General features: G+C 39.6%; 1 protein-coding gene across 2 annotated transcripts in view; it reads right to left on the bottom strand.

Annotated features, from left to right (window-relative positions):
• The window catches only part of SEMA3D (semaphorin 3D), a 241,232-nt gene that overhangs the window by 127,058 nt on the left and 91,642 nt on the right, over positions 1-22,532 (bottom strand). For both annotated transcript variants that reach the window (XM_075558471.1, XM_075558470.1), the window contains exon 3: positions 1,353-1,513. In XM_075558471.1, coding sequence (XP_075414586.1) covers positions 1,353-1,513 — 161 coding nt within the window. The remainder of the gene's footprint in view (positions 1-1,352; positions 1,514-22,532) is intronic.

Here is a 22,532-nt window from a genome sequence, read left to right as displayed (position 1 = left end):
AGTAATTGTCCAACAGAGTCATATGTCCAGAACACATGCTTTTCAAGTACAATCGTGAAACTACAACATGTCTAGATAAACAGACATTATGAGAATTTGTAAAATAACTGTTGATAGTCTTCACAGAGACATTAAAAGGAACCCATGAGACAGAGAACCAATGACATTGGACATCAACCTCAATTCCGGCACACCGTCACATCACCCAGATCGATGCCGGTAAGAATATGGAACAATTGGTACAAAAATACGTCTTTTTAAGGAAGGACATTTACTGTGTAAATTCTTACCTAAACCTAATAATCTATTATTAAAGCTAAAAAAGAACAAATATAACAGTATTCATCTCTGCTTATGTAGTTATTGGTATTTGCCAAAGCACTAGCTGGAGCCTTGGTGGCGCTGTGGGTCAGGTGTTGGGCTGCCAGTGATTTGGAAAAATACAGTTGCAAAAACCCTATAGAGGGTCACTACGAGTGGAAATCTGAGGCAGTAGATACAGTACTAGGTAGACATTATAGTACTAGGTAGACATTATAGGAAAACCAGATAGTTTGGCTTACTGCATTGTTCCCTGAAAGTATATGAGAAAGCAACAGTTGCTCTTTGAAAGTTTAGAACTACTGCGCTTTGTTTTATTTCCCCCGCCATCTAGTTGATTGTGAACCATGGCAAGCCCCTGAGTGGAACTGTGCTCTGTGACACTCTTACGTCTAGTGGTTTGCCTGAAGGAGATTGCTAGGTCGTTCTTCCAAAGCGTCTGGGTGGAGTCCAACTGCCCACTTCTCCGATGGCAGCCAAGCACATTAGTCATTTGCATCACTGAGAGACGTATATTTATTTTTAGTCATAAAAGTTTTCTTTGTGAGTTCTTAGTAGGGTCATTATTCATTCCCACTGCTTACATGCGGGGAGGCCAGAGGAGAAGCCTGTCTGAATACGCAGTCTGTGTGTGAGGAAAGCAAAGTGGTGTTAAAATGCTCTGAGAGCACAGGAGCAATTGTAAGCGTGTCTATCTGTCAATTTAACATTCTCTAACACTAATGCTATCTTTGGCATTAGGAAATTACTTTTTTTGAAAAAATATCAACCATAAAATTTGCCTTTCCATGATATCAACTCATATACATTTAACTACTTTTATGAATCAGCTTTTCAAGGATTTATCGTTTTATTCACTCACTGCACAGAACCTGTCCATAGACTTCATGAAGTTTTAACAGGCCTCTCTTCTGTTGTTCAATGTGTAATTGAACTACTGCCCTAGACATCGAACCATTTAATCAGGGTAGAAGGAAAAGACAACAGCTTTTGATAAACGAATCTAATCAAGTATCCATAAATCATCTGACCTTCTTAAAGTTTTTGTTTAGGTCCATCAGGCTGAGGAGGAAGATGTGGTCCTTGGCGCCCAGGAGCAGCCTGCCCCTCTCCTCATCTAACAGCAGCGTCTGGAAATCCAGGCCTTCCGCGGAGCCCAGGAAGGGAATGCAGCTATTGGAAAGCAGCAAGTCTATGGGAAAGGAAGGAAGGAAAACAGTTTAATGAGGTAAATATTTACTTGGCTCAATACACATACTGTCCCACTTTTTAAATACAAGTATGCAGCATGAAAGTTCCAATTTAGAAATATGAGAAATTATATACAGTCCTTCCTCATTTCAAAACAGATGCAATTTATTATATTTGCATGTTGTTGAAGAAGTATTTATGGAACATATAAAAATACAGGATCTTAAAGCAAACAGATAGCATGCAGATATAAAAACAATCAAAGGCAAACTATTTTCCCACCCTGTCATAGTAGATGGCTGCATGGTTTTGCTGCACATCCCAAGGTCAGCAGTTCAAAACCACCAGGCACTGTGTGGGGGAAAGACAAATTTTTCTGCTCCTGTAAAGAGTTAGACTCTCAGAAACCCACAGATGTAGTTCTACCATAGTTTATAACACACAACGTATTTCTATAGTAATGTCTTATAGGATTGCTATGAGTCTGAATAGACCCAATGGCAGAGAGCTTGTTTGTTGTGTTGGTTACAAATTTAGCCTGTATATAATGCGCCCTGGTGATGCAGTAGTTATGTGTCGGGATGTGATGTGCATGGTCAGCAGTTCAAACCACCCGCATCTGGGCTTTCTATGGTTGGGGAAACCCACAGGGGTCACAAAGGGTCAGCATGGTCTCAATGGCAAGGAGACCTATAGCAACAGTTGCAAACTGATGAAATTAATATAGTCAAGGTCACTATCACACTTAGTGAGTGAAAAATCTTGGAAGCTTTTGTTGTTGTTGTTGTTGTTGTTGTTATTCTTTTTTGCTCACTCCCTTTGATAGTGTTTAGATTGATCCCTGTGCTTGGAAGATCTCCCTGTCCTTATTTCATATGCACCAGGAGATAAGGCAAGGAAAGAAAATACATCCAAACCTACAAATGATTAAAAAGAGATATGACTTCTGACCCAGAAATCAGATCAGAATTTTAAAACCTGAAAAGCCCTTAAAATCAATTAATATATATTCCCACTTTTATATAAATAAAGGAATTTCATCTTAGGGAGGTGAAGCTACATGGCTTAAGTCCCAAAACTCGATGGTAGTAATGCTGACAACAAAGATTACATTTCTTGTTCTATTTCCATCTATCTCCTTGAAACATCTGTGGATCCTAATTTGCTGTTTCAGTTTAATTGCTGCATGGACAGAATCATATCTAAATATAATTCTTCAACAGAGTTTACTATAGACACTTACTATCTCCTCTCATTTACTCATAATCCTAGAGTAGTAAATAGAAATATGAGTCAGCATCGACTCGATGGCAGTGAGCGCATTTTTTTCTCATCATTCATCACTTAGATCATGTCAGGAAATGTTGCTGTTGGGTGGCCTCAGCCCCATTCTCAGTCACAGCTACGACACGAGACTGAGTCGAACGCCCTACCGGATTGCCTAGCCTGTCCTCCTCACACGCAGACCTCCACGGCTCACTCCTGGGGAGCTCACGGGGCAGAGCACCTGCTGAGCTTTGGGTCCTCGTCAATGTCTTAACCACAGTGTCACTCCTTACATTATACTGGACCTTAAAATCCATCTACTATTTTAAAGCAATTCATTATCCATTTGGGAAAAACAATGAAAAAGAGAATGTCTCAGATACAGACCTCAAGATACCCGACACAGCAATTTAAAAATCACACTTTAACGTCTATAAAATAGAAGAATAGAATAGGTGTCTTTGGGTTAAAGGTTGGGCATTCCAAACATCAACTGGGAATTTTCTTATTTCATATTCTTTCGCATTACTTTCAAGCTTTTTCTACTGTACACGGGATAAGGGGCATTTTCCCTGGTCACTAAGCTAGATTTCTGTCTTAGTTTTGACTAGTAGAGATAGTATGCTGAAAAAGGTCTGATACAATTTAAATTCTCAAGTGAGATTGTTTTTAGCCACCATAAATTACTCATATTTAAGGATCCTACTGTGTGTACACCGGATAGAAGTCTAAACTTTATCCAATGGGTTTTCTTTTATGCTACATGTAGCTTTAATCTCTGCAGACCAGAGACTCTATGATCATATTTTCAGTAGTTCCAAAAGAGCAGTGAGCAAATTTCCGCAGGGTCAATAGCCGATAAACTTTCCAAACTGATCCCGAATCTAAAAAAAAAACAAACTGAGGAAAGAAGGATGGAATAGATATACTGTACTAAAAAAATATATATGATATAAAACTTTAACAATAGCATACTTTTGACACAGTCCTTCATTCAATCAGCCAAATTTGCACTTTCCATGGGAGTTCCCCTTGCTTAACAAATAAAAATGAAATGGGTAAGACAGAAAGTATGTGAGGGGATTCCCAGGAGTGTCTCTTGATCCAAATAATAACTAGAGGAAAAAGGTTTATATGATCTAAATCCTGATTATTTCATATCAAGTGTCTATAGTCAACAGTGTAGAGTCATGTACTGCGGTGTTACCTACAAAGTGGAGCATGCTCAGTGTAAGTTAGAAAAAGACTTTAGTTGGAGACACTTTGGGTTACAGTGTAGCCGCACAACTCCCTGGCCATGTGATCTAGAAAATGTCACTCAGAAGATCCATATCTAGGCTGTCTCATCTCTAAATGAGACCAACAGTAGAAACCATGGTAGAAGCCATGTGGTTGTAAGATTAAATCAGTTAATGTATAATTCACATTAGAACAGTGGCTGGAACAAAGTGAGTTTTTATAATTATTAATGATAATAAAGCTGACATATCTGAAATTTTATATACAATCTATCAAAAACATAACATTTTCTAACTCTTTGAATTCTCAGGATAATTAAAGGAGGTAATTTGTATGTTGTTCTAAGAAAAATACCTGATAAGAAGAGTTTAATAAATATTAATTATTATTTTGATTACTATTAATAAACTTCACTTTAAGTCTAATAAATTCTACTGAAGAAGAATAACATCACATATTCCAATAAACTAAATTGGTGACTAGATTATTTCCATTTCAAAAAATATTGAAATGATATTTTAAAACTATTCATATATGTATATATGTGAGTAGGCCTCAAAAATTTGTGGAGTCATGGAACTAAACAGAATGGAACTTTTCTACAAACTTTTGAGAATATAGGCCCCAAGAAATGGAAAAGAAATTCTAATAAAGTATACACAAAACCTTAACAATGATTGAAATAATGGCTTGGGCAGACTCTTCTCAAGGAAAACGCTGGTGAACAGGCTTACAGGGAGAGGTAGAAGTGTGGCAGGGATGAGAGGAAAGTTTAGCTCAGGCTGAAAAGATGGAGATTGAACGTGAACATATATCTCACCCCACACTATGCTTATTTCTACCTACCTACCACACCCTTTCTAGAGTGGGAGGGTGCCTTCGAAGCAAAACAATGTCTTACTTATCTTTGAAGTTAAGCTCAGAGACCGACACAAAATAAGCGCTTGATAAATATTTGTGGAAACTAAGTCCTTGCGTGTGACTGGGACTTAGAGAATATGTCGGGCGGTGAGAAATGACGAGGAAGAAAGGTAGGGTCCACAGAGCCAGGGCCTCCCACGGCAGGCTGCGGAGGGGTCTGGATGCCCGTGACTGGAAGCCACACATATTGTATGTAGGAAATGACAGAGACTACAAGGGAGTGTTACCCAGATCAGTCTGGCTGCAGTGTGGGGTATGGGTGCCCGTGGAGAATGTGAAGGCAGTGAGCCTCCCCAGCAGTCTCTGAAAGACAGTAAGACCCTGTCTTCAGGACCCTCTGCCAATGAGAGGAGGAAGATATTTGAGAAAGAGGCTGGCATTTCTTTCTTCTTCTTCTTTTGGCCTATTTATACAGTGGGGAAAATTAATTCAAAGCTGATGTAGCCATTTGCTTTATTTTCTTTCAGCATAACCAATTCTGTCGGGTTTAGTTTCAAATAAATTTGACTAGGAAAAACAGCTGCGAAAATAGTCGCTAACCTGAGGTATTATCATTTCCAAATGATTTAATGCTGCCTTCTGACAAGGTTAGCATCAAAATGATTCAAAGCAAGCTTCACCGACCCTCTGTAGCCAAACTAAATAATTAGCCTTCGACATTACACGTGAAAATGTCTCCGTCTGACGCACACGTTATGAAAAGACCTTGGGACAAGAATTGGAACAGGTTCCCGCTTTCCCCCAAGCAGCTTATCTTTCTTGCATTTCTGCCAAGCCAAGCAAAGCCATTCTATTTCCACGAGATCATCAGCTAGAGCCCAGCAGGCAAAAAAAAAAAAAAAAAAATTAACTCCCGAACCTGTATCTTAACACCTAGAGCTAACAAGACCCCCAAATTTCAGAAGTAGCATTTTGGAAATATATCGAATATTTTAAAACGTTCACAGGTTTTGCATACCGAAATGGAGTGCTCAGGCATGTTATGTGTAAGAATGTGTAGCTCATAAAGCTTTTTGTGCAGGAACCTTGTTTATAACGTGGGTGAAGGATGAGCAAGTTGCTTCAATGGGGCGTCAGGAAGAGGCCTGTCCTGTGCCCCACCCTTCCGTGGATGTCAGCTGCCCTTCCGTCTATGTTCTAAATGCCTTCTTTGTTCCATGCGCTTAGACCTTTAACCTGCTCCGCCACATTCACCCTTTCTAGTACCCCCTTTGACCAGCTCTTTCTTTCTTGTCTTTATTTCCAGTGTGTAATCTTCCTCAGTCTCCCAGGCCCTCAAATTTTCACTCGTGCAGTCCACTCTTAGAAAATATATCAAGTAATTATTTCTGAAATAAGTGAAAGGAAGATATGAATGATATATCATTTACTCCAATTCTTCAGATATATAAATCAGCGCCCATGCTGGGGAAGGAAGGGCCTCAGATGGGATTTTAAAAAATAAATCATTTTATTAGGGGCTACATCTCTTATAACTTCTCTTAAAACATCCCATACATCTGTTGTATCCAGCATCTTTGTACGTAAGTTGCCATTATCATTTCCAAAACATTTTCTTTCTACTTGAGTCCTTGGCATCAGCTCCCCTATTTTCCCATTCCACTCCCACCCTCCCTCGTGCACCCTTGATAATTTATAAATTATTTATTTTCATATTGTGCACCGTCCACTGTTTCCCTTCGCCTGCATTTCTGTTGTTTGGCCCCTGGAGTGAGGAGCTGTAAGTCAATCGCTGATATGTTCCCCAGGTCTCTCCCTTCTCACCACGCCTTCTCCCCATTCTCACTGTATCGCTGCTCTCATTGGTCCCGATGGGTTTACCTCTCCTGGATTCTGTGTGTCGAGGGCTCTTATCTGTACTAGTGTGCATGCTCTGGTCTAACCAGATTTGTTAGGTAGAACTGGGGTCATGCTAATGGTGGGGAGGAAGCATTGAAGAACTAGAGGAATGTTGTGTGTTTCATTGTTGCTAGACTCCGTTGTGACCCTTCTGTGAGGGGATGACCAGTTGTCTACAGAAGGGCTTTGGGTCATCATTTTGACCAGCCTAGTTCACATCAAAATGATTATTTGTGTTGGGTCTTCTTATGCCTGATACCTGATCCCATCAACACCTTGTGTTGGTATGCTTCTTCCAGGTGGGCCTTGTGACTTTCTGGCTAGATAGCCACTTGTTTAACATGAAGCCTTTAAGACTCCAGATGCTTTATCTTGTAATAGACAGGCACCACATTAGTGTATGCACCTGGTTTGTTTTCCCTGATCGTGTCAGGAATGTGAGCACCACAGAAGGCCAGGTTATTAGAACAAAGAGTTCTTGTACTGAGGGCGGACTTGAGTAGAGGCCCAATGTCCACTGCTACCTTAATGCTTCACCAATAAGTATATGCAGAATATTTGATATGTGATACATAGACCTATATCCCTATTGTTATATATTAATATATTTACATATGCACACTGCTATGTCTATACTTGTATAAGTGTATTTTGCCTCCTAGTCCTTTCTTCACTTTCTCTTTACTTTCCTCCTGTCTCACTATCATGTTCGTCCTTTATTCTACTCTCTGTACTTCCTCTTGGCTACATTGCAGTTGATAGAACCCCACCAGGCCTTCTATGCTCTCCTTGTCATCAATTTTAGATATCTTGTTGTTCCCTTGTCCCTGGGTTTGTTGGCTCCCCGCCCTCTTTCCCCAACCTCTTCCTCTCCCCTGTCCTCCCTGGAACTGTAGGCCCCATTGTTTTCTCCTTGGGATTATTTATCCTGCCTATTTGACATCGAAAGACACGAACAGAAAGGGGAAAATAGCCTATGAGTAGTTCCAGGTCTGTCTGCTGATCCCTATGAATGTGTTCCCATCAGGTCTGATGCAGTGCCAAGCCCTGTCCCCGGAGTCCGACGTCTATTTTCAGCATTCCTCAGGGAGTTTATAGGTTTGCTCCCTGTGCTGCTCTGTTGTGCGCCCTTCATGGTACGCCCTGGTGTGGGGGGTCAGACCGGGTACAATGCCCACACTGCGTCTCGGGTGCTGCCCCCTCCTCTGTAGCGCTATGGGTTAGTAAAGGGGAGTTGCGGGGAGACGGTATTCTTAATCTATGATCAATAAACTTCTACAGAAGAATGGGATGGTTTCAAGCATCAAAATTATAATAAATAACAAATATTTCACATCAGCATGAATGGTGTGCATTTTGGATATAACTATCATGTTCATTAATATCTCAGGTTTACTTACCAAAAGTCACAGAAAAATGTGTATTTCCTACAAATACTGAATAGTCTTTTTAAGAATAATTGATCATTTTTCGCATATGAGAGCCATTCATGAACCTCCAAAAAGTGTAATTTGTAGGCAATGGCTGTCTCATCCAAGACTACCAGATACTTAACCAGGGCTAGAAATGTATTGATCGCAATTCAGATTCATGCCTCACCCACAGCCAAAGCTGAAGATATGGTTTATAGACACATCTGGGTCAAAAGACAACGGTGTTTAATATGATAAACCTTTCATTATCTTGGGCAGTAAAATGGAGAGAATGTCTTCTATGTATTTGTGTTGGCAAGTCCAATGATGCTACCTCAGCGCTCTCCTCTGTAAGAGTGATCTTTAAGCAACACATCTCTCGGATCCCTCCGCTGCGAGCACTGGGTGGTCCTGGAACTCTCTGTTTAAATTTGTCCACACTGTGGGCAAGCCAAGTAGCAAATGTCATCAGCCTTTCCATTCCCATTGCTGCTCTGGTGTCTCAGAGCAAGTAGCCCCTAAATCTTGGGACAGAGAAGAAGAAAATGCAGTCTAATATAAAACCAAATGGGTTTGATCAATATCCCTGGTGGACTCAGATGCTACTCTTCAGTGAGATGCAGAAGAGTTAAATGGGCTTCACAGAACCGATTGCCGTCAGTGGAGGAACCAGCAGCAATGGCTCTCCTCACCCACAGCCTGATGGCTCTCCATGGGAGAGGACGGCTAAGGGCCTTGGTAATCCACCTCCTATGTGAAATAAACATTGCTCTGAAAGGAGTTCTTTGTACCTCACTTTTAGTGTCTCTTAGGACAATTGTTCATTCAGCCCAAGAAACATTTGACCTGAGGAGCTAAATTCATCCTCTCCATGGCAGACAGGAAGGGAGTGGCCGGTCATATTAAATCTAATAAATTTTGGATTACGTAACACAGACTTCCTCAGTGTTTGACTGTTAAATGAACAAGCTCTCATACTCTTGAAATCCTGTATTTATTGCCAGAGATCCTGAACTGGGTGGAGTTGTCAGTTTCTCTCATGAGAAGACCATATAGTTAAAAAATTAAAAAATAAAAAAGGCTTTCTACACCCTTTAACAAAGAATGTTCAACGGGAAGTTCTTTAATTTAAGGAAAAATTAAGTTATCGGAAAGTCATGGGGTAAAATCTAGATCAAGCTCAGAGAAAGGCAAGTTCCAGTGAGTCTACAAGTCTTTAGCAGAGAAATTTTACAACTCAAATAAGCTCAGATTCAAAACTCAGCCACCCTTTCCGGTCATTTCAGGGCCTTCAGCACCCATTCCTGACCCAATCCATCGTTCCTCTTCTCTCACTCCTGTCTTTGTCGAAGGAATAGGAGTTGTGTGGGGGTGAGATCTGATTGTTGTAGAATCCAATCAGCTCTTGAGTTTGTTCACTATGGGCAGCAGAAATCAAGATGCGTGGTCTTGAGGCCTTTCCATCACCTTTCTCGGAAGAAAGGGGGTCGATTCCTGTAGAGAGTTCCAATCTCGAGAACCCAGCGGGGCTGTTGGACCCCGGGCTATCAGGTTACTGTGTGTTGGCATTGACTCAATGGCAGTGAGATCGCCTTTCTTTATCCATCTTCCCATAAGTGAACGTGTTTTCTTCTGGTCTCTGATTCCCAGAATATTCCTGCTACCTGAGGGTAGTCTAAAGATTGCTCCTGGTGCCGCCCTGTAAAGCTTCTGAGAGTTTCCAGCAGGCCTTTGACAACCACAGCTTTTCCAATCCCAAACCTGCTCTTAGTGTGGGTCAGGAATTGGCCCAAAAGTCCAAATTCTACTCAATCCAAAATAAAATTCATCCTCAGTGTTGAGACTCACTGAATCCCCTTGGATCTCTGTAGACTTGTGTTTCTTCTGTAGCCTATGCTCAAATGTGAGAGGGGCCCAAGCGGCCTTCACATCACGTGAGAAAGCTACGACCTAGGCCAGAGTGTAGCATGGCCTCGGCAGATGTAGGAAGGCCTTAGAACCACCACGAGGAAAACAGAATCAAACCACAAAACACTCACAAAGTTTCCGTTGATAATCTTATTTAAGATTTTTCAGAAAGAGTTGAAAACTTAACTATTATAATAATGAAATTATACATATGACACAATTAGAAAATTATTAACATAAAGAAACTTTAAATTGTACACATTAAATTTTAGGAAGAATCACTACTTTTCTAAAGAGAGAGATATATTGTTTTTTGATACATATACATACGCAAATACAATTATATTTGAGTAAATAATTAGGGAAGTTGGATTATATGAAGAATTTGGCAGCAGGACTAGAGGAAAGCTTATTAACAGCCTACAACAGACAGGTGACTCAGCCTTGCTGGCTGAATGTTAGGAGACCAAAGCACTTGCCAATGAAGATCACGGGTTGCCATTTTCATTGTGAATCACAACTCCATGTTAAGAAAGCCCAGATTCCCACAGCTGGACACATAGGTAGCATTATGATGAATGCAGAAAAGAAGCCAAGGATTTTATCTTGGATTCACAATCAATGCTCATGGAAGCAGCAGTCCAGAGCTCACACGTCGCATTGGATAAATCTGCTGCCCAAGACCTCTTTAAAGTATGTACAGAAGTGCCTTACACACTTGATATATGTATGGATTGTGATAAGGGTTGTATGAGCACCTAATAAAATGATTTCAATAAATAAATAAATGAAGTGACAAAAAAAACGTATTGAAAAGTAGGGAGGTTACTTAGAGTGCTAAGGTGTGCTTGACCCAAGTGATGGGTTCTTACATTGCCTCATATGCATGTGAAAGTCGGACACTGGCCAGGGAAGACTGAAGAAGAATCAATACATTTGCATTAGGGTGAATTTGCATTTCAAGAATATTGAAAGTACCAAAAGAACAATCTGTCTTGGAAAAAGTACAGCCAGATTTCTCCTGAAAGGGAAGACTAGTTATCAAATTTGTTTGGCACCTAACACCACCACCACTTATATTTAAGTAACATAATTAAAAATTTAAAATAATATTGTTGGACAATATTGCCTTCGTTTAAGTTATCATAGTAACTATCATTTAACTTGAGGAGCCATTTGTTCTTATAATTGTCTGCTATTTTGAAGGAAGAGTATCGTATGTTGTTATATTAAGATGTCATATTAAAATGTTCGTTCCAATATTTGATTAAAATCAAAACCTGCTAATTTGACAAATAAGTATCTTGACTTTGAAACTTAAAAGAGCATTAGCTTGGAGATGATTCAGAAAATATTCTCAAACTAGACTGAATCTCCATGACAATTACCAACTTATCTATATGTGAGGGAGTTTATCTTGTCATTGTTCTTCAGGAGATGTACTGTGCATTTGCAAGCTAACCTTTCACAAGTCAGTAGGAAAAGTGATCATAACAAAGAGTTGGAGAGTAAGAATTTCAAAGGACTCATACTTCTGAATTTTGGTTCACTTCTATGAGGTATTTCATGTAGCATCCAGTGCTTGCCAAATGACACACGTGTGATCCAGAAGCCTGGGTCTCAATGACAGAGTGACTCTGTACAATTTCTACATTCCCACTCCCAGTCCTGGCAAAAATATGCACCTGATGATTTAAAAGACTTTGTCATTTTCTAATATATATTTTCCTGCATAATATCATTCTGCTTTATTATTGGCATAGACAATGTTCATTGATTTTTTTCCATTGAAAACAAGCAAATAGCAATTAGGGTTTCATCTTATTAGCATATTCCTTGTACCAGCATAAGGCATAGCTTTGTTCAGCGAATTTGCATCAGAATTTTCACAATTTTCAAAAGAGAGATTTAAAAACCCAGTCTTAGCGAGTTGTTCACTTGAATATTAAGAAATCTAATATTGGACACAGGCACTGAGATAATGTTTTCATCCCTATTTTCTATTTATATTTTCTCACCTGCAGGGAAAGAGGTGTCATGAATTATAACCCCTTTGAAAATAGACACTTAAAATCACACTCTCTCTCTCACTAGCATTCGCACTACCTTGCTGAATATCTCAGTCTCTTTCCCAAGCCATCTCTGCATATTCTCTTAATGACATAGACTCATCCCCAGATTCCATAGTTCTTGGTCTATTTTAATTTCTTTTCTTCATTTCATTTTATTTTTCTTTCATTCCTTTAATTAATCCAACCCCATACATATCATTCCACCACAATGACATCCAGCTAAATGCACAGCCTTCTAAAGTCTATCACTCACATTATCTATTGTCTACTCTCAAGTGGCTATTCCGTTTTCAGACCACCTGCAGTCCCTCTTACTACTTGCCTAAATGACACTAAATGGTCTGGTTTTATGACTGACCCTCTCTACGTCTATTAGCACTTGGTGCTGCCTGTTCCACTCATGAACCACACACACACACACACACACACACACACACACACACACACCCTTAACTTGCAGTTAATTTAGGTTTATTGCAAGAGCAACTCCTGCGATGACAATTCACGTTATTCATTTAACTCTAAACTTGCATCCTATGCGCAAAGTACAAATTTACTGGCTATTTCCTGAAAAAATCATCTACATATTATTTTGTTTACTCTAATGCTATGTCATCAGTACGATTGCTGTTTTGTATCTTAAAAAGACTAGAAGCTTCTTGCCAGAAAGAATAATGTCTCAAAATTATTGTTCTAATTCACCAACATCTGGTACCCCATTTTGCACTTAAGAATAATGAACTGATTTATCAAACTTGAGATTCTTATTTGTGTTGGATTATCTACTTTCCATCTAAATTGGATTTTACTACAGTCACATTAATAATTTAGAGAAACTAATGTATCATTTGGAATGTGAGCCTAATGCTTTGTAATCTCAGGGGATTTCGGTTGTGATCGCCACACATTCCTGGGGCAGAGGAGCAAAGAGACAAAGCTGGAGCGCTCTCGAGCAATGCTTCCCAGGCCTCTCTATTCAGACCAAGCACGAACTGCAGATTCCATCTAACCTGCCGCTGACGGGGCCAGGGAGTCTGCATTTCCAACAACCTCTCAGGCAATGCAAGTACCACTACTTGTTGGAGCACTCAGAGTCGAAGGGACCCCTGGAGGCATCATGGGATAGATTTAGGCTGCTAACTGCAAGATTAGTAGTTCAAAACCACCAGCTGCTGTGTTGGAAACAGATGAGGCATTCTTTCTACTCCCCAAAAGAGTTACACTCTTGGAAATCCACAGAGACAGTTTTACTGTCCCACACAGTCCTCTAAATGCATCCTATATAATCAGTATTGATCCGAATTGACTCAGTGCCTGTGAGTTTGTTGTGTGTGTGTTCTCTTGGAGTAGAAAGGTGTAGAACACTTGCTCCACTATCCTCTTGTTACACTGAAGTGCTGGATACTATTTCCTCTCCTATACTAGAATTTCTTTCCAATAATTTGCTCTTGGTATGTGTTACTTTATTCAAGGTGGTTACATTATTATTGCTTTTCCTTCATCATGATTTTCACTTGGTGACATTTGCATAACCCTAACTGACATATTCCTAAATTACTAGAAATTATGAAAAATCTTATTTTATTAAGCCAATAACATATAAATGTGATCCCCCATATTATTATCACACAAGAATAGAAGTATAATCATTTGGTATGCATTATCCTTTAAGATCATGTGAGGGTGACAAGGTATGACCAAGTGTAGACTTTCATTTCAAGGATATTTGCAGTTCCTGGGGGAATGAAAAATCCTATCCATGATTCCTAAGCAGACTTATTTTCTTAATTAATTTCCTTGATATTTTATTTCAGTTAATTAAAAATTCTATGGTTTGACCTTCTTTGAATCCTTTCACATTATCCACTGTGTGCTTTGTAATCTCCAAGGAACTTTTCCAAACACTGCACCATTTGATCCTCAGTGAGAAGCAGAATAGTTATCACTAATTTCCAAATGAGAAAACCTACACTCAAAATAAGCAAGTAACTTTTCTGATGGGGCACTGACCATCAGTATGGTTATCGGGGGAGATAAATATTCTAACTCTAAGCTCTATCAATCGTGATAGCTTTATTTTATATTTGAAGATTTACTTTTAGTTAGAAAAACAGTATTCTTTGTAAAGCCCATCTACTTATGTTTCCACTGACTATACCAGAAGACAAATCCATTTCTATTGCTTCTTCCATTTCACCATTCCATTGGAATTACTGAAATATTAGTCTTATATTTTATACCCTGCCTGACTCCGTGTGGTTTTAGACCAATAAACTGTTATATGACTATCATTTTTATAAGTGAAAAGCACTTTAGATATGATTTATACCTCTTTGGAATTAATAGGATTAAAGCTGAATGTTTAAATAACTCTTACTATAATCTAAAACATACATGAATCTTTAAAGAGGAGTGGCATTTATCAAATGCTCTGTTTTAAAAAATCCAAGGATTGTCTATTTGAAACCATCTTTAATTTTATAAGTATTCACATGTGTAGAAGCAACCTCACTGTAAAAAATAAGAGATTAAAACCAAATTTAGATGAGTCAGATTCTAAGACAAATAATTGCGTATAAATATTTTATCTCTTCCATAATTTGTAGATGAGTAAACCAACTGTAGATAAGATCAATTAAAAGGAAATTTTCAACCCAAATATATTTGACTGAGTTGAATCCTATTAAAATTACCTGTCCTTAAGTAATGACCTTCCCTAAGACCGCTTCCGTTTCTGTCCATAAAACAAAGGCCACTGTGTCCCCGCTAGCCTTGCCAGCAGGAGCATAACTAAATACGGCCGGCAGATGCCTGAAGTTGTACAATGTTCATTCCAGGAACACTTTGTCTATGCTACTTCTATGTTACTGTGATATAAAATATTACTTCCTAGTGTTTTACAATTTATATGACTTTCAAACCTCTATAAACTGATAATAATTAGGACAGCATTCCACATATAGTAGTAAATACAATTTAATTAGATAATAGACTTCGAGACAGTCAAATTGTGGTGCACATACTATTAAACTGAAAATCTAAAGCATGGATCTAATCATCAATTTGTTTCATAACTTTGTTTCATTATAGTTTATTTTCTTATTTGCAACTCCAAGGTTATTTAAAGTCCGACGTCTTGTTTCCAAATACTCACCTGTCCACATCAAATTTACATGTGGAGCCCTGGTGGCATAGTGGTTATGTATTGGACTGTGATCTACGTGGTATGCAATTCAAAGTTCCTGGGGGAGAAAAATGAGTCTTTCTACTCCTGTAAACCACGGCAGTTGTACCCTGTCCTATAGGGTTGGTACCACTGGGCATCGAGTCAATGGCAATAATAGATACACAGATAGATATAGATATGATACATAGATATATATAATTCTGTTGTCCAGGTGAAGCGATGTTAAACGGACATTAAAAACATCTTCAGACACCACTATGCTTAGAATGATACATAACAGAATTTAAACATGATGCATAAATATTACTTTTCACCTTCACCTAGACAATAGAATGATTGAGCAAGATGGTAGCTGTTCATGTAAACAAAGCCACGTTAAATCTGGCCTGTTTTTAAGAAAATAAAATCTCTTCAAAAATTTCTGCAACATGATATAGATTATTCCACATATTGTCAGTATTATAAACTATTTCTCGTATATTATTTCAAGTATTTCTTCTTAAAAACAGGCAGTTGCTCTCATTTCTTCTTCAACTCCTGCACTATCTTACTTATACAAGAAGTAACCTTGAAATAATGGTCTATAGCAGTGGTTCTCAATCTGTGGGTCGTGACCCTTGGGGGGGGTGTCAAATGACCCTTTCACAGGGATCACCCGATTCATAACAGTAGAACAATTACAGCAATGAAGTAGCAACAAAAATAATTGTATGGTTGTGGGGCACCACAACATGAGGAACTGTATGAAAGGGCCACAGCATTAGGAAGGTGGAGAACCACCGCTCTAGTCACTGTATCCAGTCCCTCAGCTCGTGGTCTCATGAACCCACCCCCTCCATTTCAAGTTTGGATTGCACCCTTCAAAGGCACTGCTCTTGGGTCAAAATGGCCCCCGAGTTGCTTAATCCAATGGATTATATTCAATCCTCATCGCTCATGATGTTTTTGTTGTTGAATTTGACACCGATAAGCATTCCTGGCTCTTTAAAGTGCTGTCTTCCCTTGACTTTGTGTATATCAGTCACGACTTTACTCCCACATGCCTGACCTCGACTTCTCAGTTCCTTTTGTTGGTCACTCAACCTTGCTCAGATTTCCTGACTTGAAAGTATCCCAAAACTCAGTAATATGATTTCTTTTTATTCCCGTCATGAGCTCATAGTGTAATGTGGCTTTAAAAATGTCTATATGCTGACTGCCAGATTTCTATCTCCAACTGACATCTTTAATGAGCTCCATGCTCAAAGGCCTTCATGCAATCTTATTTGGATATCTAACAGGCTTCTCGAACAAAATATGTCTGAAGTTCAACTCTTGACCTTCCCCTGAAAACTTAATTCTTTCATAATCTTCACCATTTCAGTCAGTAGTAAGTTCACCCTTTCCCCGCAAATAACAAAGAGCCATATTTAACAATTCTATTTATCACTTAATATCCCATCCATCAGCAAAGACTGTTGGCTCTGCCTTCACATCCTCTGCCCTACGTCTACTGCTTCCACAGTGACCTATAAACCACAGTGTCCCACCTGGGTTATTACAATAGCCTCATAACGTGGCTTCTTACTTCTTTGCTTATTCACAGTGTATTTCCAGCACAGAAATCAGAACCGAAATATTTAGACTGAAAGTCATTCTACAATAAAAAATAAATAAACACATGATCCAATCACCCATCTCTTGTAAACTCTTGGATGTAATCACTTGTCTTCTTTCCCCTGGCTCACACTAGTTGAGCTGTTCCGCCTTTCTTTAAAATAAGTCTGGCAATATGTGAGGTAAGTATTGGACTGCTAAACACAGATTAGTGGTTCAAATCCACCAGTCAATCCATGAGGGAAAGATGAGGCTGCCTGTTCCTGGAAGGCTTGTCAAAACCTCAGAAGCACTGCACTGAATTGTGATGAGTCAGAATCAACTGGATGGCAGTGGTCTGGGTCTTTAGAATCTTTAAGCATGGCAGGCTCAGAGCCTGTGCACACGACGTTCTTTTCTGTCACAGGTAGGTTTCTCTGAAGCATCTGCACACTTGCTACCAGAATCTTAAGTATTTATGCAAACACAGTTCTTCTTGATCACCTTTTACTACCACAGCCCACAATTCTCTAGAATCCTTTACTGATATACTTTCCACGTTGTTGTTATTATACCCTGTGCACAACCCAATGAAATACCGCCTGGCTCTGTGCCATCCCGCAATTATTATGCTCACGTCCCCTTGTTGCCACTGTCATCTATCCATCTTGTTGTTGGTCTTCCTCTTTTTTGCTCTTCCTAACATAGGATGATGTCGTTTTCTAGACACTGGTCCCTTCTGTCCAAAGTAGGTGAGACGAAGTCTCATCATCCTTGCTTCTAAGGAGAATTCTTGCTGTACTTCTTGTAGGATAGATTTGTTCACTCTTTGGCTAGTCAATGGTACTTTCAATATTCTTCCCCAGCACTGTGATTCAAATGCATTGATTCTTCTTTGGTTTCCTTATTGAATGTCCAATTTTTATTCTCTGTATAATACTTATCATCCTTATTGGATAAGGATTTATAGCTCTTCTATTTACTGATCTATTCTCTAGTCTCCAGAACAAAGCATGGTGCATCATCCAACAAAAACTTGTTTCCATCATGTCAATGTCGACTCATAGGGACCCTATAGTGTAGGGGCACAGCTGTCCATGTGGCTTTCAGAGACTGTAACTCTTTATTGGAGTAGAAAGACTCATTTTTCTCCCAAGGAGTGGCTGGTAGTTTAGAACTGGTACCCCTGTTATTATATACTTACATCAAATATAATCTAAGCCATGGAAGTAGTCTTGAATTCTGAAGCCTACGCAAGTCCAACTGGCACAGCCTCTCCAGATGAAAGATGCCCGGGAAACCACGCGAGTCCTTGTCAAGAGGGAACAATCATAAAACGGAACCGTCAAGGACCTCCTTTATAGAATTTGTTCTACTGGAAGTGTTATTATGAGTTTGATATTGATTATTCCCTAGGTACCTCTGGAGGAGTGAGAGCACACCGTCTTCCTTTCCACGTTGACTTGAAAAGAAGACTGGCCACTTTTAGATGGTGACTGCTATTGGGTGTTATGGCCATCAGAAAGGTGATGGAGAAATTTTGCATTGTTTTTGTGTCTCGATATTTATGTTCCTGAATATATTTAATGCTTCCCCGGGGGCACATGAGTGAAGAGAACTGAGGCACAGAACTAAGCAATGTAAGCATCTGATTTGGTTCCTCCACTTAACTACTTCTTGCTTTCAGAGTAATTCATGCTCGAGTCTTAGGTTCCTTTTCTATAAAATTTGATAAAAACAATCATCTTTGGTTTTCTTTTTTAACCCTGACATTGAATAAAGTACTTAATATGGTACGTTGGCCTAATCATGTGTTTGTTTTATAAGCTTTATAACTGTATTGAAGGAGCTCTGGGGCATAGTGATTAGGCATCAGGCTGCCAACCTCAAAGGCAGTCGTTCACACAGCACTGTGAGCAAGACATGGGACTTTCCACTTCCATAGAGATCGTCAGCTCCCCGGAGAGGGCTGCTGTGGGTCAGAATTCAGTTGATGGCAGTGAGTTCGTTTCCTGTGTGTGTGGTGTTTGGTGGCCTTGTGGGTTAGCCATGAGGCTTCTAGGCACAGGGGATAGCTCAAACCCAGTAGTCCCTCCACTCTATGGCAGAAAGAAGATACTGTTTGTTTCCTTAAAGATTTACAGTCTCACAGCCGTATGCAGGGACTTTATGAGTTGGAATCAACTAGATAGCAGTGGAGAGCAAATGCTTTGAGAATGATTGGGGCAGGGAATGTATGGATGTGCTTTATACAATTGATGTATGTATATGTATGGATTGTGATAAGAGTTGTATGAGCCCCTAATAAAATGTTTTTTAAAAAAAAGACATACACGCATATTTTGCTAATCACAAACTCTTCAAATACATGTTAATATTAAAACAGAAAAAGAAAATACGGCCATGAAGAATGAGTGAAAGGAATATATATAACTATATTACTGTGGATTCAAATGGACTTGATGGCACATATATATTATATATCCTTTTTAGCTATAATTTTTATATTGGTAAATGTTCCCTTTTCTAAAGTTTGTGTCCAAAGTTTTAGTTTTGTTATCTACTTCATCTTTGATATCTCCAAACAAATAATATGATAAGCATGAGTTGCAGGATTTCTAAAGGAGGTGCCGTGGTAGCGCAGTGGTTCTGAGTGGGGCTGCTCACGGCAAGGTCAGCGGTTGGAAACCCTCAGCCTCTCCAAGGGAGAAGGACGGGGCTCTCTGCTTTGGAAAAGATTGACAGCTTCAGAAATCCACACTGGCAGTTGTACTCAGACCTATAGAGTCTACATGACAGAAACTACTCAAAGGAGTGAGCTTGGTTTTTGGTTTGAGTCCCAATATTAAGTCTGGTGGTACTGTCAGGCAAGTATAGGACTGCTAAGAGCCAGGTTGGCAGTTTTCACCCATCAGCCTCCTTATGGGACTAAGTCCTGATTTAATATCACGATGCTATTGTGAGTCAACATGATGGCAGCAGACGATTGGCTTGCTTAGTCCCTGGTGGCATTGCGGATCACTGGTTGGACAGTCAACATCAAGGTCAGTAGTCCAGCTGCTAGTGCAGAGAAAGACAGGCCTTTGTGCTCCAATAAAGATTTTAGCCTAAGAAACCCAAAGGGGAAGTCCCACTCCATCCTATTGGCCCCAATAAATTGGAATCCACTTGGTGGCAGTGAATTTTTAGTCCATGTCAGGTCTTTTAAGATTATTGTGACCAGAAAATGTTTAGTATACATGAAGTGGGTAATCTTTCCACGGTTTTGGTACTACAGCTACATTATCCACTCCAGAAATTAGAGTGAGAAGTCTTTGTGTAGGGATCAGTATATCTTAATAATCTTTTAATACAGAATCCAGAAATACAGGACATCCTGACCTCCAGAATTCTTTGTTGCTTCAGAATCAGATTTGGTGTACATCAACATGCAAGAATTCAAAATATGCAACTGAAGGAGAATCTCCTTCTATAGCAGCAGAATCAAACGAGCTCCTGCGCACTGAAACATTCAACGCTGCATCTTCATCAGAGATCCTTGGATAAAAAGGTTGGTGTATTGCTGTTGGCCTTTTCCAATTCCCTCAAAATTATCTTGCTGCTGTTTCAAATAGGTCATGCTACTCACCCAAATTGCCCAGTGCAGTGTGAATCGTTGAATGCAAAGATAATAAAGCCGATGTGTGTCCATGAGAGCATTGTTTTAAAATAAAACAAAATTTTCAGATTGGATGAACTTTTAAATTGCATTTTCTACAAATGCTCTAGTGCCCAAATAGAATTCTTTTATACTTTTCCATAGAAGAGCCACATGATAGATTATCTAAATTCATTAGCAGCGTCAAGAAAGGAACTGGACAATGCCAAGAGGTTCTTCTGATTTTCATCTTAGAAGAATATAGGTCGCTTACTTACAAGCAATTCTTATCACCATGCCTTCAAAATAATGATATTTATCATAGCAGTTTCAAACTCCTTGAAAACTAGCTGCCATGGGAACCATTCCCTCTCACAGGGGCCCCGCAGGTGTCAGGTGGAACTGTCTTCCACAGGACCGCCAGCGGCTGAGTTTTCAGAAGGAGAAAACCAGGCCTTCTCGGCCTGGGACTCGATGGGAGCCCATCCCACAAACTTTCAGTTGGCAGTCCAGTGTTCAGCTATTTGCACTTGTAAAAGGTTTTGTCATCATTTTTTAACTACTTCAAAACTGTCCAATATGATACAGAAGAGGTCAGTATCAAAACTGTTTAAATTCTTGCCAGTCTGTGGGACATGTAGGGTTCACGGTTCTGAATGAACTGTGATTCCCAAAGCCAGGACTCCACTGTCTTTGACGTGACTGGAAAGAGCAGATAGCACAGTTGGGAAACTTTTTGTAAGAATCCCCATGCCTATTTTTAGTACACAATCTACGGAATGGGTAGTGAAATGGTTAATTACATGGCTGCTAACAAAAAGATCGGCAGTAAGAAATTGCCAGTGACACTAGAGGGGAGAGGTGTGGCAGTCTGCCTTCATAGCCGTGGGAATTCTAGGAGAGCTAGTTTCTGTTCTGTAAGGTTTGCTGTAAGTCGAAATCCACTCCAGGGCAAGAGGTGTGCCCCAAATCTGGAATGAATGGCTCACAAAAGCCACAGGGTGGTAGGAGTAAATCATGGATGTGTGGGGTTTTGTGTGTAGGAAAGATGCATCAAGGGTAGACCCAAGTTCACTGCCATGGAGCTGGTGCTGACTCATAGCGATCCTACAGGGCAAAGTAGAACTTCATAGATTTTAAAAAATCTCTATAGAAGCAAATAACCTATGTTCCTTGTGCAAAATACTGACTGGGCTTGAACCACTAATCTTAAAGTTTGCAATGCATAACCCATTGCATGACCAAGTCTTCTTTGCAGGTGAACAGGAAGATTTCTATAAACCATAGCCTGCACTCACTCTCTACCGTTGGTTACCAATGTTTGCAATATGGGTTAGCTGAAAACCCTGTCAAAAGATGCTAGCATTTGGAACTATACTGACTAGAGAGTAGACTTACTGAATTTAATTAATCAAGCACACTCCAGTTCTTCTTTGATATGCGCACTAGGTGCTGAGAGAGCTAAATGAAACAAGTCTGTAAGGGTGGATTCCAGGCCAAAGCAAATACAAGTACACGCGTGTTGATAGTCTTAAATTAATCATCACTTATCATATTTGAGTTAATATTTTAGAATCGCTATTTTATAAAAGTTTGATTATAATGCAATTTGTCACAATGATAGCATGCTTTTTTTAAAGCAAATTCCACAGAGGGCACAAGGGTCCATGTAAGACCACAGCCACGCCGTGATCATGAAAAGTGCACGTGATCCTTTTCAGCACGATTCAATGTTGGCCATTGAAAATCATATAATAATTTTAGTCAAATCATGCGAGCATGGTATTTTCCGACACTTTAAAGTTCGCTCTTTAGGTAAATGTCTCTCTGAGGAGCTAGTTCTACGTACAATTAGAGAGACAGGGCATTTCCCACATTCTAGGCAGTCTAGCGCTAAGCCCAACATTAAGTCATGGCTTACCTTTGTGATCTGGGCAGTTTGCTCAGACACGCAGTATTCTTAT

The sequence above is a fragment of the Tenrec ecaudatus genome, chromosome 9, assembly GCF_050624435.1.
Source record: "Tenrec ecaudatus isolate mTenEca1 chromosome 9, mTenEca1.hap1, whole genome shotgun sequence".
In the NCBI taxonomy this organism is placed as follows: Eukaryota; Metazoa; Chordata; class Mammalia; order Afrosoricida; family Tenrecidae; genus Tenrec; species Tenrec ecaudatus.
Note: the sequence above shows the minus strand (reverse complement) of the source record. Positions and strands in the feature narration are given on the sequence as shown.